This window comes from Anomaloglossus baeobatrachus, chromosome 7 (genome assembly GCF_048569485.1).
Source record: "Anomaloglossus baeobatrachus isolate aAnoBae1 chromosome 7, aAnoBae1.hap1, whole genome shotgun sequence".
Taxonomy (NCBI): domain Eukaryota; kingdom Metazoa; phylum Chordata; class Amphibia; order Anura; family Aromobatidae; genus Anomaloglossus; species Anomaloglossus baeobatrachus.
In genome coordinates, this window is record NC_134359.1 from 283216570 (window position 1) to 283233263 (window position 16694).

At 42.8% G+C, this 16694-nt stretch overlaps 1 protein-coding gene across 3 annotated transcripts in view; it reads left to right on the forward strand.

Annotated features, from left to right (window-relative positions):
• CASKIN1 (CASK interacting protein 1) overlaps positions 1-16694 on the forward strand; it is a 249984-nt gene that overhangs the window by 212569 nt on the left and 20721 nt on the right. The window contains exons 9-14 of one of the 3 annotated variants that reach the window (XM_075318292.1): positions 1123-1217; positions 4221-4338; positions 8068-8259; positions 10830-10928; positions 13737-13852; positions 15534-15603. In XM_075318292.1, coding sequence (XP_075174407.1) covers positions 1123-1217; positions 4221-4338; positions 8068-8259; positions 10830-10928; positions 13737-13852; positions 15534-15603 — 690 coding nt within the window. The remainder of the gene's footprint in view (positions 1-1122; positions 1218-4220; positions 4339-8067; positions 8260-10829; positions 10929-13736; positions 13853-15533; positions 15604-16694) is intronic. The other 2 variants (XM_075318290.1, XM_075318291.1) reach the window with 2 other exon arrangements.

Here is a 16694-nt window from a genome sequence, read left to right on the forward strand (position 1 = left end):
TTAAATTGTTATTCCCTTTAGCTGAAAGTTACTGATCAATTTGGTCTTGTAACAGGGACCCCCGCCGTTCCCAAGACCGAGGCTCTGAAACCCAAGAACCAGGCTCTCCAGAGTCCTCTCTAGGGATCCCCAGAGTTCCCAAGAATGAGGCTCTGAAATCCAAGGACCAGGCTCTGCAAAGCCCAGTCTAGGGACCCCCAGTGTTCCCAAGAACAGGGCTTGGAAAACCAAGGACCAGGCTCTGCAAAGCCCAGTCTAGGGACCCCCAGAGTTCCCAAGAACAGGGCTCGGAAACCCAAGGACCAGGCTCTGTAGAGTCCCCTCTAGGGATCTCCGGAGTTCCCAAGAACAGGGCTCAGAATACCAAGGACCAGGCTCTGCAAAGCCCAGTCTAGGGACCCCCAGAGTTCCCAAGAACAGGGCTCGGAAAACCAAGGACCAGGCTCTGCAAAGCCCAGTCTAGGGACCCCCAGAGTTCCCAAGAACAGGGCTCGGAAAACCAAGGACCAGGCTCTGCAAAGCCTAGTCTAGGGACCCCCAGAGTTCCCAAGAACAGGGCTCGGAAACCCAAGGACCAGGCTCTGTAGAGTCCCCTCTAGGGATCTCCGGAGTTCCCAAGAACAGGGCTCAGAATACCAAGGACCAGGCTCTGCAAAGCCCAGTCTAGGGACCCCCAGAGTTCCCAAGAACAGGGCTCGGAAAACCAAGGACCAGGCTCTGCAAAGCCCAGTCTAGGAACCCCCTAGAGTTCCCAAGAACAGGGCTCGGAAAGCCAAGGACCAGGCTCTGCAGAGTCCAGTCTCTCTGCTCCATTCAACATGGAGACCAGTTGGTGGGTTCCAGGTCACATTCTTGGTATCAGTGGTGGTCCCAGTGATCAGAGCCCCAACGATCAGGAGACAACTTTCTTTATCGGTAATAGTAATGTTGTGGAACCAACCACAACTGAGCCACTCTCCACAAGGCCACCATTAAATCGATTTAGTCTGTCTCTCTTTTGTAATTTTCTAATTAGGCTTCTGTCCAGAGTCATTCCCGTTATTCGTACGTGTATATAATCACACATGACCACATGGTAAATATACATTTAGTGACTCTTATTTCTCGCCCCTTCTTTCCCAGATGCCTCCGCAGCTCTGCAGGTCAGGGCACTAAAGGATTACTGCAATAATTATGACCTCACCAGTCTCAATATTAAAATGGGGGACGTGATCACGGTGAGTCCTACACAATTTCATTCCGAGGCACAAAGTGGTTTTAGGTCTTTGTACAGAGCTGTATTTTTAGGGCAGACACTTTGTCTCATGGAGGCATATTAATAAGGCAAAAACAGGAAAATTTCTCCTGAAACCTGGAGGCCATCTTGGGGCCTACTGTAGCGCCCATTTGGGACGTCCTATATATTTGGCAATTTAGAGGACAGGATGACCAAGACTTGTACTTTTCAGACTTGACCACTTTTCGAAATTGACTTCCGAGACATGGCGGATATATATTTTTTTGCATAACCTTGCTCCTTTCAAACACACCACCTACCATATGTGGTGCCCGGGAGCAGGGCTGGCTTTAGGTTTATGCGAGCCCTTCGTCCCCTTGGGTCTCTTGTCGCGTTCATTTTTTCCATTTTGCCTTTAAAGAGCTATAATCTTTTTTAAGGTTTGGTTGATAGAGTTGTATCAGGACTTGGGGTCTCTATGACTTTCTGATCTCATTTTATTCCAAAATTGGTGAAGATGGTGATTAGGCTATTTTGATTTTGGTGTCCAGCATATGAGATAAATATTCTAATATTTTATGGAAAAGGAAAGGCAATTAGTAATGAGCGAACACTACCATGCTCGGGTAATCCATACTCGTAACTAGTGATGAGTGGGCACTACCATGCTCGGGTGCTCAGTACTCGTAACTAGTGATGAGCGGGCACTACCATGCTCAGGTGCTCAGTACTCGTAACTAGTGATGAGCGGGCACTACCATGCTCAGGTGCTCAGTACTCGTAACTAGTGATGAGCGGGCACTACCATGCTCAGGTGCTCAGTACTCGTAACTAGTGATGAGCGGGCACTACCATGCTCGGGTGCTCAGTACTCGTAACTAGTGATGAGCGGGCACTACCATGCTCGGGTAATCCATACTCGTAACTAGTGATGAGTGGGCACTACCATGCTCGGGTAATCCATACTCGTAACTAGTGATGAGTGGGCACTACCATGCTCGGGTGCTCAGTACTCGTAACTAGTGATGAGCGGGCACTACCATGCTCGGGTGCTCAGTACTCGTAACTAGTGATGAGCGGGCACTACCATGCTCGGGTGCTCTGTACTCGTAACTAGTGATGAGCGGGCACTACCATGTTCGGGTGCTCAGTACTCGTAACTAGTGATGAGCAGGCACTACCATGCTTTGGTGCTCGGTACTCGTAACTAGTGATGAGCGAGCACTACCAAACTCGGGTGCTCGGCATTTGTAATTAGTGATAAGCAAGCACTACCATGCACGGGTGCTTGGTACTCGCAACAAGTGATGAGCGGGCACTACCATGCTCAGGTCTCAGTCCTCATAACTAGTGATGAGTGAGCACTACCATGCTCGGGTGCTCGTAACTAGTGATGAGCGGGCACTACCATGCTCGGCTGCTTGGTACTCGTAGCCTAGTGATGAGCGTGCACTATTATGCTCAGGTGCTTGTAACTAGTAATGAGCAAACACTTCCATGCTCGGGTGCTCATAACAAGTGATGAGCGGGCACTACCATGCTCGGGTCTCAGTCCTCGTAACTAGTGATGAGTGAGCACTACCATGCTCAGGTGCTCGGGTGCTCGTAACTAGTGATGAGCAAGCACTACCATGCTCGGGTGCTCGTAACTAGTGATGAGCAAGCACTACCATGCTCGGGTGCTCGTAACTAGTGATGAGCGGGCACTACCATGCTCGGGTGCTCGGTACTCGTAACTAGTGATGAATGAGCACTACTATGCACGGATAATCCATGCTCGAAAATTAGTGGTGAGCGGCCACTACCATGCTTGGGTGCTCGTAACTAGGATGAGCGTGCACTACCCTGCTCGGTACTCGTAATGAGCAGCCGGACGCTCGGACAGGCTCGACTCATGTACCGAGTATAATGGAAGTTTATGGGGAACTCGAGCACTTTTCCAGAAGAGTCGCCCATTGACTTCCATTATACATGGTACAAGAGTCGCTCCCATCCGAGCATCCAACTCTTCGTTACGAATACTGAACACCCCGAGCATGGTAGTGCCCGCTCATCACTAGTTACGAGTACCAAGCACCCGAGCATGGTAGTGCCCGCTCATCACTAGTTACGAGAACCAAGCACCCGAGCATTGTAGTGCCCGCTCATCACTAGTTACGAGTACCGAGCACCCGAGCATGGTAGTGCCCGCTCATCACTAGTTATGAGTACAGAGCACCCGAGCATGGTAGTGCCCGCTCATCACTAGTTACGAGAACCAAGCACCCGAGCATGGTAGTGCCCGCTCATCACTAGTTACGAGTACTGAACACCCGAGCATGGTAGTGCCCGCTCATCACTAGTTACGAGTACTGAACACCCGAGCATGGTAGTGCCCGCTCATCACTAGTTACCAGTACTGAACACCCGATCATGGTAGTGCCCGCTCATCACTAGTTACGAGAACCAAGCACCTGAGCATGGTAGTGCCCGCTCATCACTAGTTACGAGAACCAAGCACCCGAGCATGGTAGTGCCCGCTCATCACTAGTTACGAGAACCAAGCACCCGAGCATGGTAGTGCCCGCTCATCACTAGTTACGAGTACTGAGCACCCGAGCATGGTAGTGCCCGCTCATCACTAGTTATGAGTACCGAGCACCCGAGCATGGTAGTGCCCGCTCATCACTAGTTACGAGTACCGAGCACCCGAGCATGGTAGTGCCCGCTCATCACTAGTTACGAGAACCAAGCACCCGAGCATGGTAGTGCCCGCTCATCACTATATGTGATACAAACTTTAGTTTTTTCTAATCCCATACATCCCATTTATTCAGTTTCTTTGTTTTATGGAGAAATAAAGAATAGCTTGGTTTCTCATAAATTTTTCCTCCTCCCGGGCAACAAAGGGTCCCAAGTTTTGCAGCCACAGGCAATAAGACGTCCTTATTATGACTTGGCCTGCCCTACGCCATCCATCTTACTCATGTTCTGACTGTGGCTCTCTCTCTCCCCCTATGGGCAGGTTTTGGAGCAGCACCCTGACGGTCGGTGGAAAGGTTGCATCCATGACAACAGGACGGGCAATGATCGAGTGGGCTACTTCCCGGCCAATCTGGTTGAGGCCATCAGCAAGCGAACAGGCAAAGCTTCTATCATAACGATCTGTTCCTATAGGGCGATTCCTCCATTTTCTAGCTTTACTCTCACATACGACTCGGAATGTATTAATTAAAGGGCCGTAGCTCCATTTTCTCAATATTACACCTCGTTTTTTATTAATGCCGACAATTAGTGTCCTGTAAACAGTTTAATTACACTGAGTCGTCTCTGTTAATTGGGATTGGGCTGCCTCATTATTTCACAGCTTCATTGTTTTACTTTCCATATTCCTAAACTCATTTCTATTGAACATTAGGCCGGATTGAATGTGACCAGATTAGATTGTCACTTCACACAATGAAAAAATGCCAACAATGGCAGCTTATTTAATTAGATGGTTAATTAGTCAATGTGCGGCTTCATCCAGACAAGTAGTGTTCAGTACTGAAGCCCCTGAGGGTTGTAGGTAGCGGGGGAAGATATATAAAAGCCGGTGCTAAGGCAAATGGAGCAGTTGTCCATAGCAACCAATCAGATTTCAGCTCTCATTTTTGAAAGGCTCTCTGTAGAATGAAAGCAGCAATCTGATTGGTTGCTATGGGCAACTGCTCTAATTAGTGAAGGCCTAGTTTAGCTGAAATTACAACTCCCAGTCTTTCCCTCCAGGGCCTAATAAAACCTCATTAATGCCTTTAATGTGACTTTCGGCACATATTCTACACCAAAATCCTCATCAAATCTGCTAAACTCCACACCAGGCTCAGAAACGCGAGAGTAGGCCGGAGATCCTCTAGTAAACATTGGTCAAATTTGGCTTGTGTCATTCGTACATACTCTAATGAACCATGTCATTGTCATGCCGCCCTCAGTGCCTCAGTGGCCATGTTTTTCTTACCAATAAATATGTGTTGCCAATTCAGAGCCATTTTTGTCACGGTCCATACCCCCCGATTGTGTAAACCTCACCCCCTTTCCTATCAAATTTCCTAAAAACAGTCCTTCGACAAATGTGGGACAGTTGTCTTTCATGTAGGTGTTACCATCTCTATGAGGCATAACAGATGTCATATTACGACAAGTCGGCCATTATCGTTGCAGGTATTAGCCAATCATCTCTAATAAAACATAAGCAGCGACATCGGTTTGGATCCGCCTCTTTGTCAGACATGTGACTTTAAGGGGTTGTCTATCAAACTTCTAAAAATTGTCCAAAGGCAAGAAATATGTTAAAAGTATAAAATAACCATTACCTAGATACTTATTCCCTCACCGCTCTAGTCCTTGACGTGACTGTGCTAGAAATTTTAAAACAATCCCATTAAATTAATGGGGCTGGTCACCTTTGGGGATAGTTATTTTTTTATTTAAATGCATGTATTTGGTGCTAAAAATCATTTTTGCAATTGGGTTTGGTTAAAATTTTTGTACCGTTTTCCTCTAGTTCCCTCCACATTGAACTTTGATGTGGTCTATGGTCATAAATCAACTGAGAGGAGGTCAGAAAAAGACAGCTAGAAGGGTAACTCTCCCATTTGACCATCAGAATGAGCACTGACGAGCAAAAGGGTAACAATTAGGGATGATCGAATACCTCAAATATTTGGCTTCGCGAATATTTTCCAAATAGGTCGCCTATATGCGAATATTCGATGTGTAATGTAAGTCTATGGGAAGCCCGAATAGTTGTTATTCGGGTTTCTCATAGACTTATATTGCGTATCAAATATTTGCAAATAGTCGAATAGCGGCGACCTATTCGGAAAATATTCGCGAAGCCAAATGTTTGAGGTATTCGAGCATCCCTAGTAACAATGTTTTGAAACCTTGACTTTCAGGCTCCATATCTCACCATCCACTACAGCTTTGAGTGTGTGATGATCTTCATTACATAGACAGACATCTTGGCTATCTCATACTTAAATTTAGCATTTGATTAGTTATGCAGACTGTTGTCATGTCACTGCATTGTTACTGTTTTGCTCCTAAAAATCTAAATTTTAATTAATTTGTTAGTATTTTCTACTTCATTGTCACTGAACCGTTTCTTCTCCAATCTCTACATATGCTTCGGGTCGTTCTCCTGCTGGACACTATGTCGTCCTTTTCATACCCATAGTACTCAAGTATACAAAGTAAACTTGTCTTGTAGGATACTCACATGTAGCTCAGGATTGAGACCACCATCCATCCTGGTCCAACCCCTTTGGCTGTAAACACCCCCATATCATCAGGCTTCCTCCCCTGATCTTGACAGTTCCTTCAATTTCTCGATTCTTTATCCCTTTAATTTATTCTTTTTTCCAAACCCATTTGCCCCCATCAGAGCCATCTATTGACTTTCATGTCATCGCTCCAAATCCCCCGTTTCCAATCTTCCACTTTTCATACTTTTCTGCAATCTCGAGCCGATGCTTCTTCTTATGTTATTGAAGTCGAGGCTTCTTCACCTTTTTTCGGGCCACCATTCCAGACTAGTGTAATGTGCGTCGCACACTTCTTGCATGGACGTCTCACTAATATGAAGCAGACGAGCCGCCTCCACTGCCGGGTGTCTCCAGAACTGATAGACCTTGTGATGAGCGACTTGTTGACTCCGATATTTTGCCTGGATGTCACCTCTTGGCTTTTGAATGGATGGACGGACCTAATTTCGTATTCTTTCAGTTGTCATGGCCTCACATGATGCAGATTGGCAATTTTCTTGGGCGAGAGACTGCTATCGATGAGCTGGATGAGGCTGCTTCTCTTTTCTTAGGAAATCTTCATATCTGCTTCTCGATTTGACCCAGTGACCTCTCGCTTAGGAATCAATCTAATAACACACTGAGCTATTACAGAATGTGAGAACAGATTGTAATTTGTAGTATACAGGAAGAAAAAGATTTTTCAAACACCAGGAGCAAAACCGTAACAATTCAGTGATATGACCAGAATCTGCATATCCTAATAATATGCTAAGTAGTTGCAAGTCAAATTTATGTATGAGAAGCCAAGATGATTGTCTAGAAAATGAAGGTCGTCTCATGCTCAAAGCTGTAGTGGATGGTGAGATATAGAGACTGAAAGACAAAAGTGCAAAACATTGTTACGCTTTTGCTTGTCAGTGTATCTTATTCTGCAGTCAGCAACCCAGAGACTATTGAAGGCAAACGGTGCAAAAATTTTAATGGAACGCAATTGCAAAAATAATTCTTACCTCCAAATATGTGCATTTAAGTGAAACCCCTTTAAGGTATGTCCCTTGCTAATAAGGGACAGTTTTACATCAGCCCCACCCAAAAGTAGACAGTCATGTCAACTGAATAGTGGCCTTAGTGGTCATGTGCCATGCATTCCAGTGTCAATGACGTGGACAATCATTGGCTGAAGGCATCTCGTGAATAATAATTAGAGGGGATGTCACCACGGCAGGATTGATAGGGACCAATAGATCAATAGTAGTCATTTATTTTTACACATTTCGGCCATTTTTCAAAATTCCAGACAATCCTTTTAAGAGCTTAGCGCTAACTGTATGATTGATATCATCAGAAAACAGAATTAGCGTTCTGCTCACAATCCGGGAAAATGATTCATGACAGGTCCATGCCTCCTCGCCGTCTCGTGTGATTATTTCCCTCCATTGATCATCAATTCAGTTGTTTCTGCATCGCACCGTGATTTTTATTCATTTCTTGCTTACGTTGATGTTCTATTTCATATTATTTTGTGAATTTTTTGTTATCGCCATGTTTTTGTTTCTTTCCATTTTGTTACCATTTTACCTTTAGGTTCTTGGGGTTCATGTCCCATAAATAATCCCAGGCCACAGCCCACCATACGAAGGGCGCCACTGTCTAATGGTGACCTTCACCACTTCTTCCATTGCCTGCTGCCACCACCACATTCTCATCCAATACTTTTCAGTACGTTTGGTTACCAAAAGTCCGGTAGTCCTGCAGGGGAACTGCATTATAGTCCAGGTAGTCCACGCCACAATCTCTGTGCTTGTATTTCTACCCCATATTCTTATTATTTCTAATTATTTATAATACATTTTATTATTATTATTATTAATATTATTATTATTGTTTGTCTTTATTATTTATTACATTTTTTCGTATTTTTTTAAAACACTTTTTAATTAAAAAAAAATTATATAGTTGATCAGAGAAAATATAATCAGTCTGAGGGTGCAAAAAAAAGGATTCTGGTCATATTTTTACAGTCATATGAAAAAGTTTGGGCACCCCTATTAATGTTAACCTTTTTTTTTTATAACAATTTGGGTTTTTGCAGCAGCTATTTCGGTTTCATATATCTAATAACTGATGGACTGAGTAATATTTCTGGATTGAAATCAGGTTTATTGTACTAACAGAAAATGTGCAATCCGCATTTAAACACAATTTGAACTGTGCAAAAGTATGGGCACCCTTATCAATTTCTTGATTTGAACACTCCTAACTACTTTTTACTGACTTACTAAAGCACTAAATTGGTGTTGTAACCTCATTGAGCTTTGAACTTCATAGGCAGGTGTATCCAATCATGATACCATACTATGAAGAAAAAGACATGGATCGCACATCCCAAAAATACAATGATCTAAAGCCGCTAGGCAAAAAATTAAATAGAACATGAGGTTCTTTTGTTACCATTCTGATCAGATTGTATTAAGCCCACTGCCACGTCACGGCAAACCTCTTGAGTGGGTCCCTAACCTGACCTTTTTGTGCGGCACCGTGCACTGACCACCGCCGCAGCGACAAAGCGCCAGCAGGGCGGGCGACCTGGTGCCTCACAGCACCCATGCTGCAAGGCAAAGCCCCCAAGGCTCCAGGTATCCAGGTATCCAATCATGAGAAAAGGTATTTAAGGTGGCCACTTGCAAGTTGTTCTCCTATTTGAATCTCCTATGAAGAGTGGCATCATGGGCTCCTCAAAACAACTCTCAAATGATTTGAAAACAAAGATTATTCAACATAGTTGTTCAGGGGAAGGATACAAAAAGTTGTCTCAGAGATTTAAATTGTCCGTTTCCACTGTGAGGAACATAGTAAGGAAATGGAAGAACACAGGTACAGTTCTTGTTAAGCCCAGAAGTGGCAGGCCAAGAAAAATATCAGAAAGGCAGAGAAGAAGAATGGTGTGAACAGTCAAGGACAATCCACAGACCACCTCCAAAGACCTGCAGCATCATCTTGCTGCAGATGGTGTCAATGTGCATCGGTCAATAATACAGCGCACGTTGCACAAGGAGAAGCTGTATGGGAGAGTGATGCGAAAGAAGCCGTTTCTGCAAGCACGCCACAAACAGAGTCGCCTGAGGTATGCAAAAGCACATTTGGACAAGCCGGTTACATTTTGGAAGAAGGTCCTGTGGACTGAGGAAACAAAGATTGAGTTGTTTGGTCATACAAAAAGGCGTTATGCATGGAGGCAAAAAAACATGGCATTCCAAGAAAAGCACTTGCTACCCACAGTAAAATTTGGTGGAGGTTCCATCATGCTTTTGGGCTGTGTGGCCAATGCCGGCACCGGGAATCTTGTTAAAGTTGAGGGTCGCATGGATTCAACTCAGTATCAGCAGATTCTTGACAATAATGTGCAAGAATCAGTGACGAAGTTGAAGTTACGCAGGGGATGGATATTTCAGCAAGACAATGATCCAAAACACCGCTCCAAATCTACTCAGGCATTCATGCAGAGGAACAATTACAATGTTCTGGAATGGCCATCCCAGTCCCCAGACCTGAATATCATTGAAAATCTGTGGGATGATTTGAAGCGTGCTGTCCATGCTGGGCGACCATCAAACTTAACTGAACTGGAATTGTTTTGTAAACAGGAATAGTCAAATATACCTTCATCCAGGATCCAGGAACTCATTAAATGCTACAGGAAGCGACTAGAGGCTGTGATTTTTGCAAAAGGAGGATCTACAAAATATTAATGTCACTTTTATGTTGAGGTGCTCATACTTTTGCACCTTTTCAAATTTTGTTTAAATGCGGATTGTACATTTTCTGTTAGTACAATAAACCTCATTACAATCCAGAAATATTACTCAGTCCATCAGTTATTACATATATGACACTGAAATAGCAAAAACCCAAATTGTTATAAAGAAAAAAGTGTTTGTGAGCGGTTAAAAATAGTCTGTAGTGAATGCAAACAAGGGTAGCAAACCTAAATGGTGATTTTTGAAAGCAATTAAAGAGTTAGGGGCGCTTATAATTGGTCCCTTACACATTCGTTAGCTATTGATAGCGGTATTCATTTGTGCATCATCATCCGCTCATCCATAACATAAATGCCTTTAGTCATCACTAGAGGCAGCTAATACAGTGAACTCAATCATTTACTAATATGCAGTAAGCTCCTCGGCTCCCTCTGGTGGCGTTTGCACGATATCAGATTATTTTATTTTTTTCAATTAAATATATCCCCTAAAATTTACAGCCCTGAAAGGTAAAAAAAAATGCAAACTTCCACACAATTATCATGTCTTTACATCTTATATTTATATTTTTTTTCACCATTTATAAAGGTTCTCGAGGATCAGAATCCAGTCCGTCTCATATGTCTCCGGGCCCAACCTCTGTGGCCCCTGCAGAGGAAATATGGGTATTGAGAAAACCATTTGCAGGTACCTTACTTTGTCTACATGCTGCTTCACTTTTGTTATACAGATAATTACTTTATTACTGTTAATTAATCCTATGAATTTATGTTTTTAAGTTGGAATCAGGGAGTTATAAAGAGGTATTTCCATCCTGTTAAATGAAGCCACGCTCCCCTCATCAATCATACAGTAATGGCAAATTATATTCTATACTATACGACTGCCCTCTATGTACAAGAATATAACTAATATAATACTGCCCCCTATGTACAAGAATATAACTGCTATAATACTGCCCCCTATGTACAAGAATATAACTACTATATTACTGACCCCTCTGTACAAGAATATAACTACTATAATACTGCTCCTATGTACAAGAATATAACTACTATAATACTGCCCCTATGTACAAGAATATAACTACTATAATACTGCCCCTATGTACAAGAATATAACTACTATAATACTGCCCCCTATGTACAAGAATATAACTACTATAATACTGCCCCTATGTACAAGAATATAACTACTCTAATACTGCCCCTATGTACAAGAATATAACTACTCTAATACGGCCCCTATGTACAAGAATATAACTACTTTAATACTGCCCCCTATGTACAAGAATATAACTACTATAATACTGCCCCTATGTACAGGAATATAACTACTATAATACTGCCCCCTATGTACAAGAATAGAACTACTATAATACTGCCCCTATGTACAAGAATAGAACTACTATAATACTGCTCCGATGTACAAGAATATTGCTACTATAATTCTGCCCCTATGTACAAGAATATAACTACTATAATACTGCTCCCATGTACAAGAATATAACTACTATAATACTGCCCCATGTACAAGAATATTGCTACTATAATTCTGCCCCTATGTACAAGAATATAACTACTATAATACTGCTCCCATGTACAAGAATATAACTACTATAATACTGCTCCCATGTACAAGAATATAGCTACTATAATACTGCCCCTATGTACAAGAATATAACTACTATAATACTGCCCTTATGTACAAGAATATAACTACTATAATACTGCCCCCTATGTACAAGAATATAACTACTATAATATGCCCTTATGTACAAGAATATAACTACTATAATTCTGCCTCTATGTACAAGAATATAACTACTATAATACTGCCCCTATGTACAAGAATATAACTACTATAATATGCCCTTATGTACAAGAATATAACTACTATAATTCTGCCCCTATGTACAAGAATATAACTACTATAATACTGCTCCCATGTACAAGAATATAACTACTATAATACTGCTCCCATGTACAAGAATATAGCTACTATAATACTGATCCTATGTACAAGAATATAACTACTATAATACTGCCCTTATGTACAAGAATATAACTACTATAATACTGCCCCGTATATACAAGAATATAACTACTATAATACTGCCCCTATGTACAAGAATATAACTACTATAATACTGCCCTTATGTACAAGAATATAACTACTATAATACTGCCCCGTATATACAAGAATATAACTACTATAATACTGCTCCCATGTACAAGAATATAACTACTATAATACTGCCCCCTATGTACAAGAATATCACTACTAGAATACTGCCCCCTATGTACAAGAATATAACTACTATAATACTGCCCCCTATATACAAGAATATAACTACTATAATACTGCCCCTATGCACAAGAATATAACTACTATAATACTGCCCAAATCGCTGCCCTGTTTAGCGGTCGGTCACAGATATGCAGTGCAGCTGTATATCCTCCCGTCAGACTGTCTCTTCATTCCCCGAGGACAGTGAGATCTCATTCGCTTGTGTTTATCGTGCAATTGGGAGCATTTTCATTTCTCTGTCCGCTCCGTGAATCTTGTCCTATGGGGAAAAGCGCAGTCACCCGGTTTATTCTGCACAGACGACCTCTTTGTATTTGTTAATGGACCATAGGTCAATTCTTTTTTTGCCAAAGCTGTGACATGACAAATAGGCAGTGGCTTGTGATAGAGCGGATTTCATGGAGTCACATTAATGTCAGGGTTACGGGTAAATGACAGATGTAGCAGTGCTGACTTACGCATTCAGCTGCAGTTTTACATTTTTTTTCCCCATGATATACAGTAGAGACGTATGCAAATTGGATCTCCTACAAATAAAAAAAAAAGCTGTGTTTCCGGTGCCAGTAGGTGGCAGTAGAGAGTTGTCATACGGGTTTGTGGCTGCAATGCTGCACACAGCCTAGGCACAATGATGGCGCTGTTCTTGGAAGAAAGCAGCCATGTTTTTTTTTTTTAATCCTGTCTAACTCCACCTGGTTATGTCTGATATCACATCTTAGCTGGATTCCTCCGTCTCCTCTGCCGAGTTATGCCTTCCTTTCAAGTGACTGTGTTAACCACTTCACTGCCAGTCCGCTGTGAGACACCCCGAGGATTAAATGGCGGTTTGCTATTGTCGAGCCTCATGGGGCCTTGTCACATATAGCAACGCCCGATTTATCCCCCCCCCCCCGCACCCCATCCACTGCCCATGTGTCTCATAAATGATTCATTCTCACTTTTCCCGCTGTGTCTTCCATCGGATCACAGTTTATTTTCGCTTCAGTACCCGCCAGTTTTACTCTCCGCACCAGTGACATTACCTCCCTGGGTCTGTCAGAAGAAACGCCAGCCATGATGAAATATTCATACGCTTGGGGTACTGGGACGCAGCTCTGAGACGTGGGCATCAAGTATAGAGCTAACATAATATAATGGACCCCCCCATTCTGATTAATACCAATATGTTCTTGCCCCCCATGGCAGGTGGTGACCGCAGCAGCATGGGCAGCACAGGAAGCGCCACCAGTGGTCGGAGTTCAGGGAGCGGTCAGAGTGCTGGTAGTGCCCATGCCATACCTGCTAACGCAGAGGGGGTCAAGGTATAAAGAGTGGGGCTGCGGGAGGCATTAGATTGGGGCTAGGTTTGGACTGGAGTTCGGCTTTTCCTATTGTCCAAATATAGGTGTTGCAAAAGTTATAGTACCCCCGTCTTGATATATTTTTATGGGCATGGTAAGTCATTTGCATTCTACTTTTCACATGACCATTATGATCGTTGGGCGACTCCTGTACCCCTTTTGCGGGTGAGTTTTTGCAAAACAAATGAAGTCTTGCCTGGTTTTGACTGTAAATGGATGCCAAAAAAAGTCAACCGGCAAATGGAAGCCATGATCCATGAGTGTCATTCGTTTCCTGTACTCTTCTTGTGCCATTTAAAGAGAGTCAACCACCAGAATTTTGCGTTATGAACTAAAGGCAGTGCCATACTGGCACTAAGATGCTGAATCCAGGCATACCTGTTATAGAAAGATCGGATGCTTGGTTGCAGAAATATCTTTAATCAAAGTTGCACTTTGATTGACAGGTGCAACGGGGGCGGTTCTTTGTGGGTCAGGTCCTCAGCAATTATTCCTCCTCCGGCGTCCTCCTGGCATGCCCCCAACAGCAGTGGCAGCGCGGTGTGATATTGAAATAAAGAAAAGGGGGCAGTGCAGTACAACGCCGAAGAAGGAATAAACGCCGAGGACCTGTCCCACAGAGGCCCGCCCCTGTTGCACCTATCAATCAAAGTGCAGTGCATTTCTGCAACTTTGATTAAAGATATTTCATCAACCAACCATCCGATCTTTCTATAACAGGTATGCCTGGATTCAGCATCTTAGTTCCTGTATGGCACTGCCTTTACTTCATATCGCAAAATCCTGGTGGTTTGTTCCCTTTAAATAGTACAAGAAAAGTACAGCAAACGAGTGACAGGGAGATCATGGCCTTCGTAGGCACTTTTTCGGGCACTCAGTCAAAATTAGTTCTCTTTAATGGATAAGACACTTGGATTTTTTTTTTTTTTGGGGGGGGGGTCATGCGAGAAATCTAGATGCCACACTGATGGCAAAAATGGACAAACGGATCAAAAATTTATGAAAATCTGTCCTTTTGTCATGTCCGAGAAAAAAAATATGGATGTCTGAATGAGGCCTAACTCCGTCCAAACCTGAATTTAGTTGTCCATGATACGTAGAGGTGTAAAGGATGCTGAGACCTGGGCTGCTGTTTGTGGGGTCCTCACACTCGAGGCAAAAAAGCTCTAGTATTAATGGCAAACAGCAGCTCAGATCTTAGTTTCCGGGGGTTAAACCTGGAGGGGATAGAGATTATGCTTTATCTGCCCTCAGCCCTTTTGGAGGTTCCCATTCTGGGTGTGTGCATTGGGTATGGGGCCATATACAGGGTGGTCCAAAAGTAGGTGGACAGTATGTGTAAAAGGGTTATCAAACATGGTGTAAAGTGAAACTGACTCAGTTGCCCTTAGCAACCAATCAGATTCCACCTTTCATTTTCCAAAGAGTCTGTGAAGAATGAAAAGTGGAATCTGATTGGTTGCTAAGGGCAACTGAGTCAGTTTCACTTTGCACCATGTTTGATAACCCTATTACACATACTGTCCCCCTGTATATAATTATTAGGGGAGGACATCTCGTTCCATATTCCTCCATCTCACTTTTTTTCCTCTTTACATCCTTTTTTTCTTTTGGTTTTGTCCTCACGTCCGTTCCATTTCAGCTGCTCGCCACTGTTCTTTCTCAGAAGGCATTGGGGCAGGAGCCCGGAGACGCCTGTGAGGGCCACACAGGTGCGTGAATCTACACAAAAAAATAATACAAATCCAGTCTGAGAAGCAAGAATTATTTTTTTTTTTTTTTTTTTAGAATATTAACCTTGATGCACAATACAGCAATACCGAGCGGGCCGACACGATTCTTGCCCTGGTAGGAGAAAAATGGGCCCGAAATGTAGGGTTGAAAGGGCCGACCTGAAAAATTATGGGTTCCCACAACTCATGTAATTGTATGTAGAAGATGAGGGCTGGATTAAAGGGAGGGCGACCGGGCGCTTGGCTATGGGCCTGCACCACCTAGGGGCCTCCACCACTTCTACAGCGATTCGAGACACAACATGGAACCTTCTAAGTTACTCGTGTCAACTTTTAGAAGAATGAAACGCGCAACACATGCCTTTAAATGTTTAAAATCACGAGAAGTTGGGACCCTTCAAAGTTTTTCCCTCCAGCAATCTTGATCCGGCCCTTCATAAAAATTATTCATCCATCTTAACATAGGGATGAAAGTGTCTGGTCATACTCAGTATTTCTCTATAGATGCATCAGTTCATTTTTAGTTTAATCCATTCGTAAGTGACAACCAATATGGCTGCCGTTACAGCCTTCATCCAGCTTTCCCAGACTCCTGAACTACATATCTGCCTTGTTGCGTAGTGAGACATAACGTGGCCCCATTGTGCTGCGTAATTAGGTAGATTAATCATTAGGACTCTAGGAAAGGTGAACGACAACTCTTTGGTTGTCACTCAACTTCCTAAAAAAATGGCTGAAAAGAAATTGTCAACTCGAAGCCCATCTTTATTAGAATATAATTACATTTTAAAGTGAATTTTCACTCTTTTTTATATATATATATATATATATATATATATATGTATGTATATAGATTGGAACTCTATTTTTCTGATACATTGTCTTAAATTTCCTTATATATACAGTACAGACCAAAGGTTTGGACAAAGCTTCTCGTTCAAAGAGTTTTCTTTATTTTTATGATTTTTATGACTCTGAAAATTGTAGATTCACATTGAAAGCATCAAAACTATGAATAAACACATGTGGAATGCAATACTTAACAAAAAAGTGTGAAACAACTGAAAATA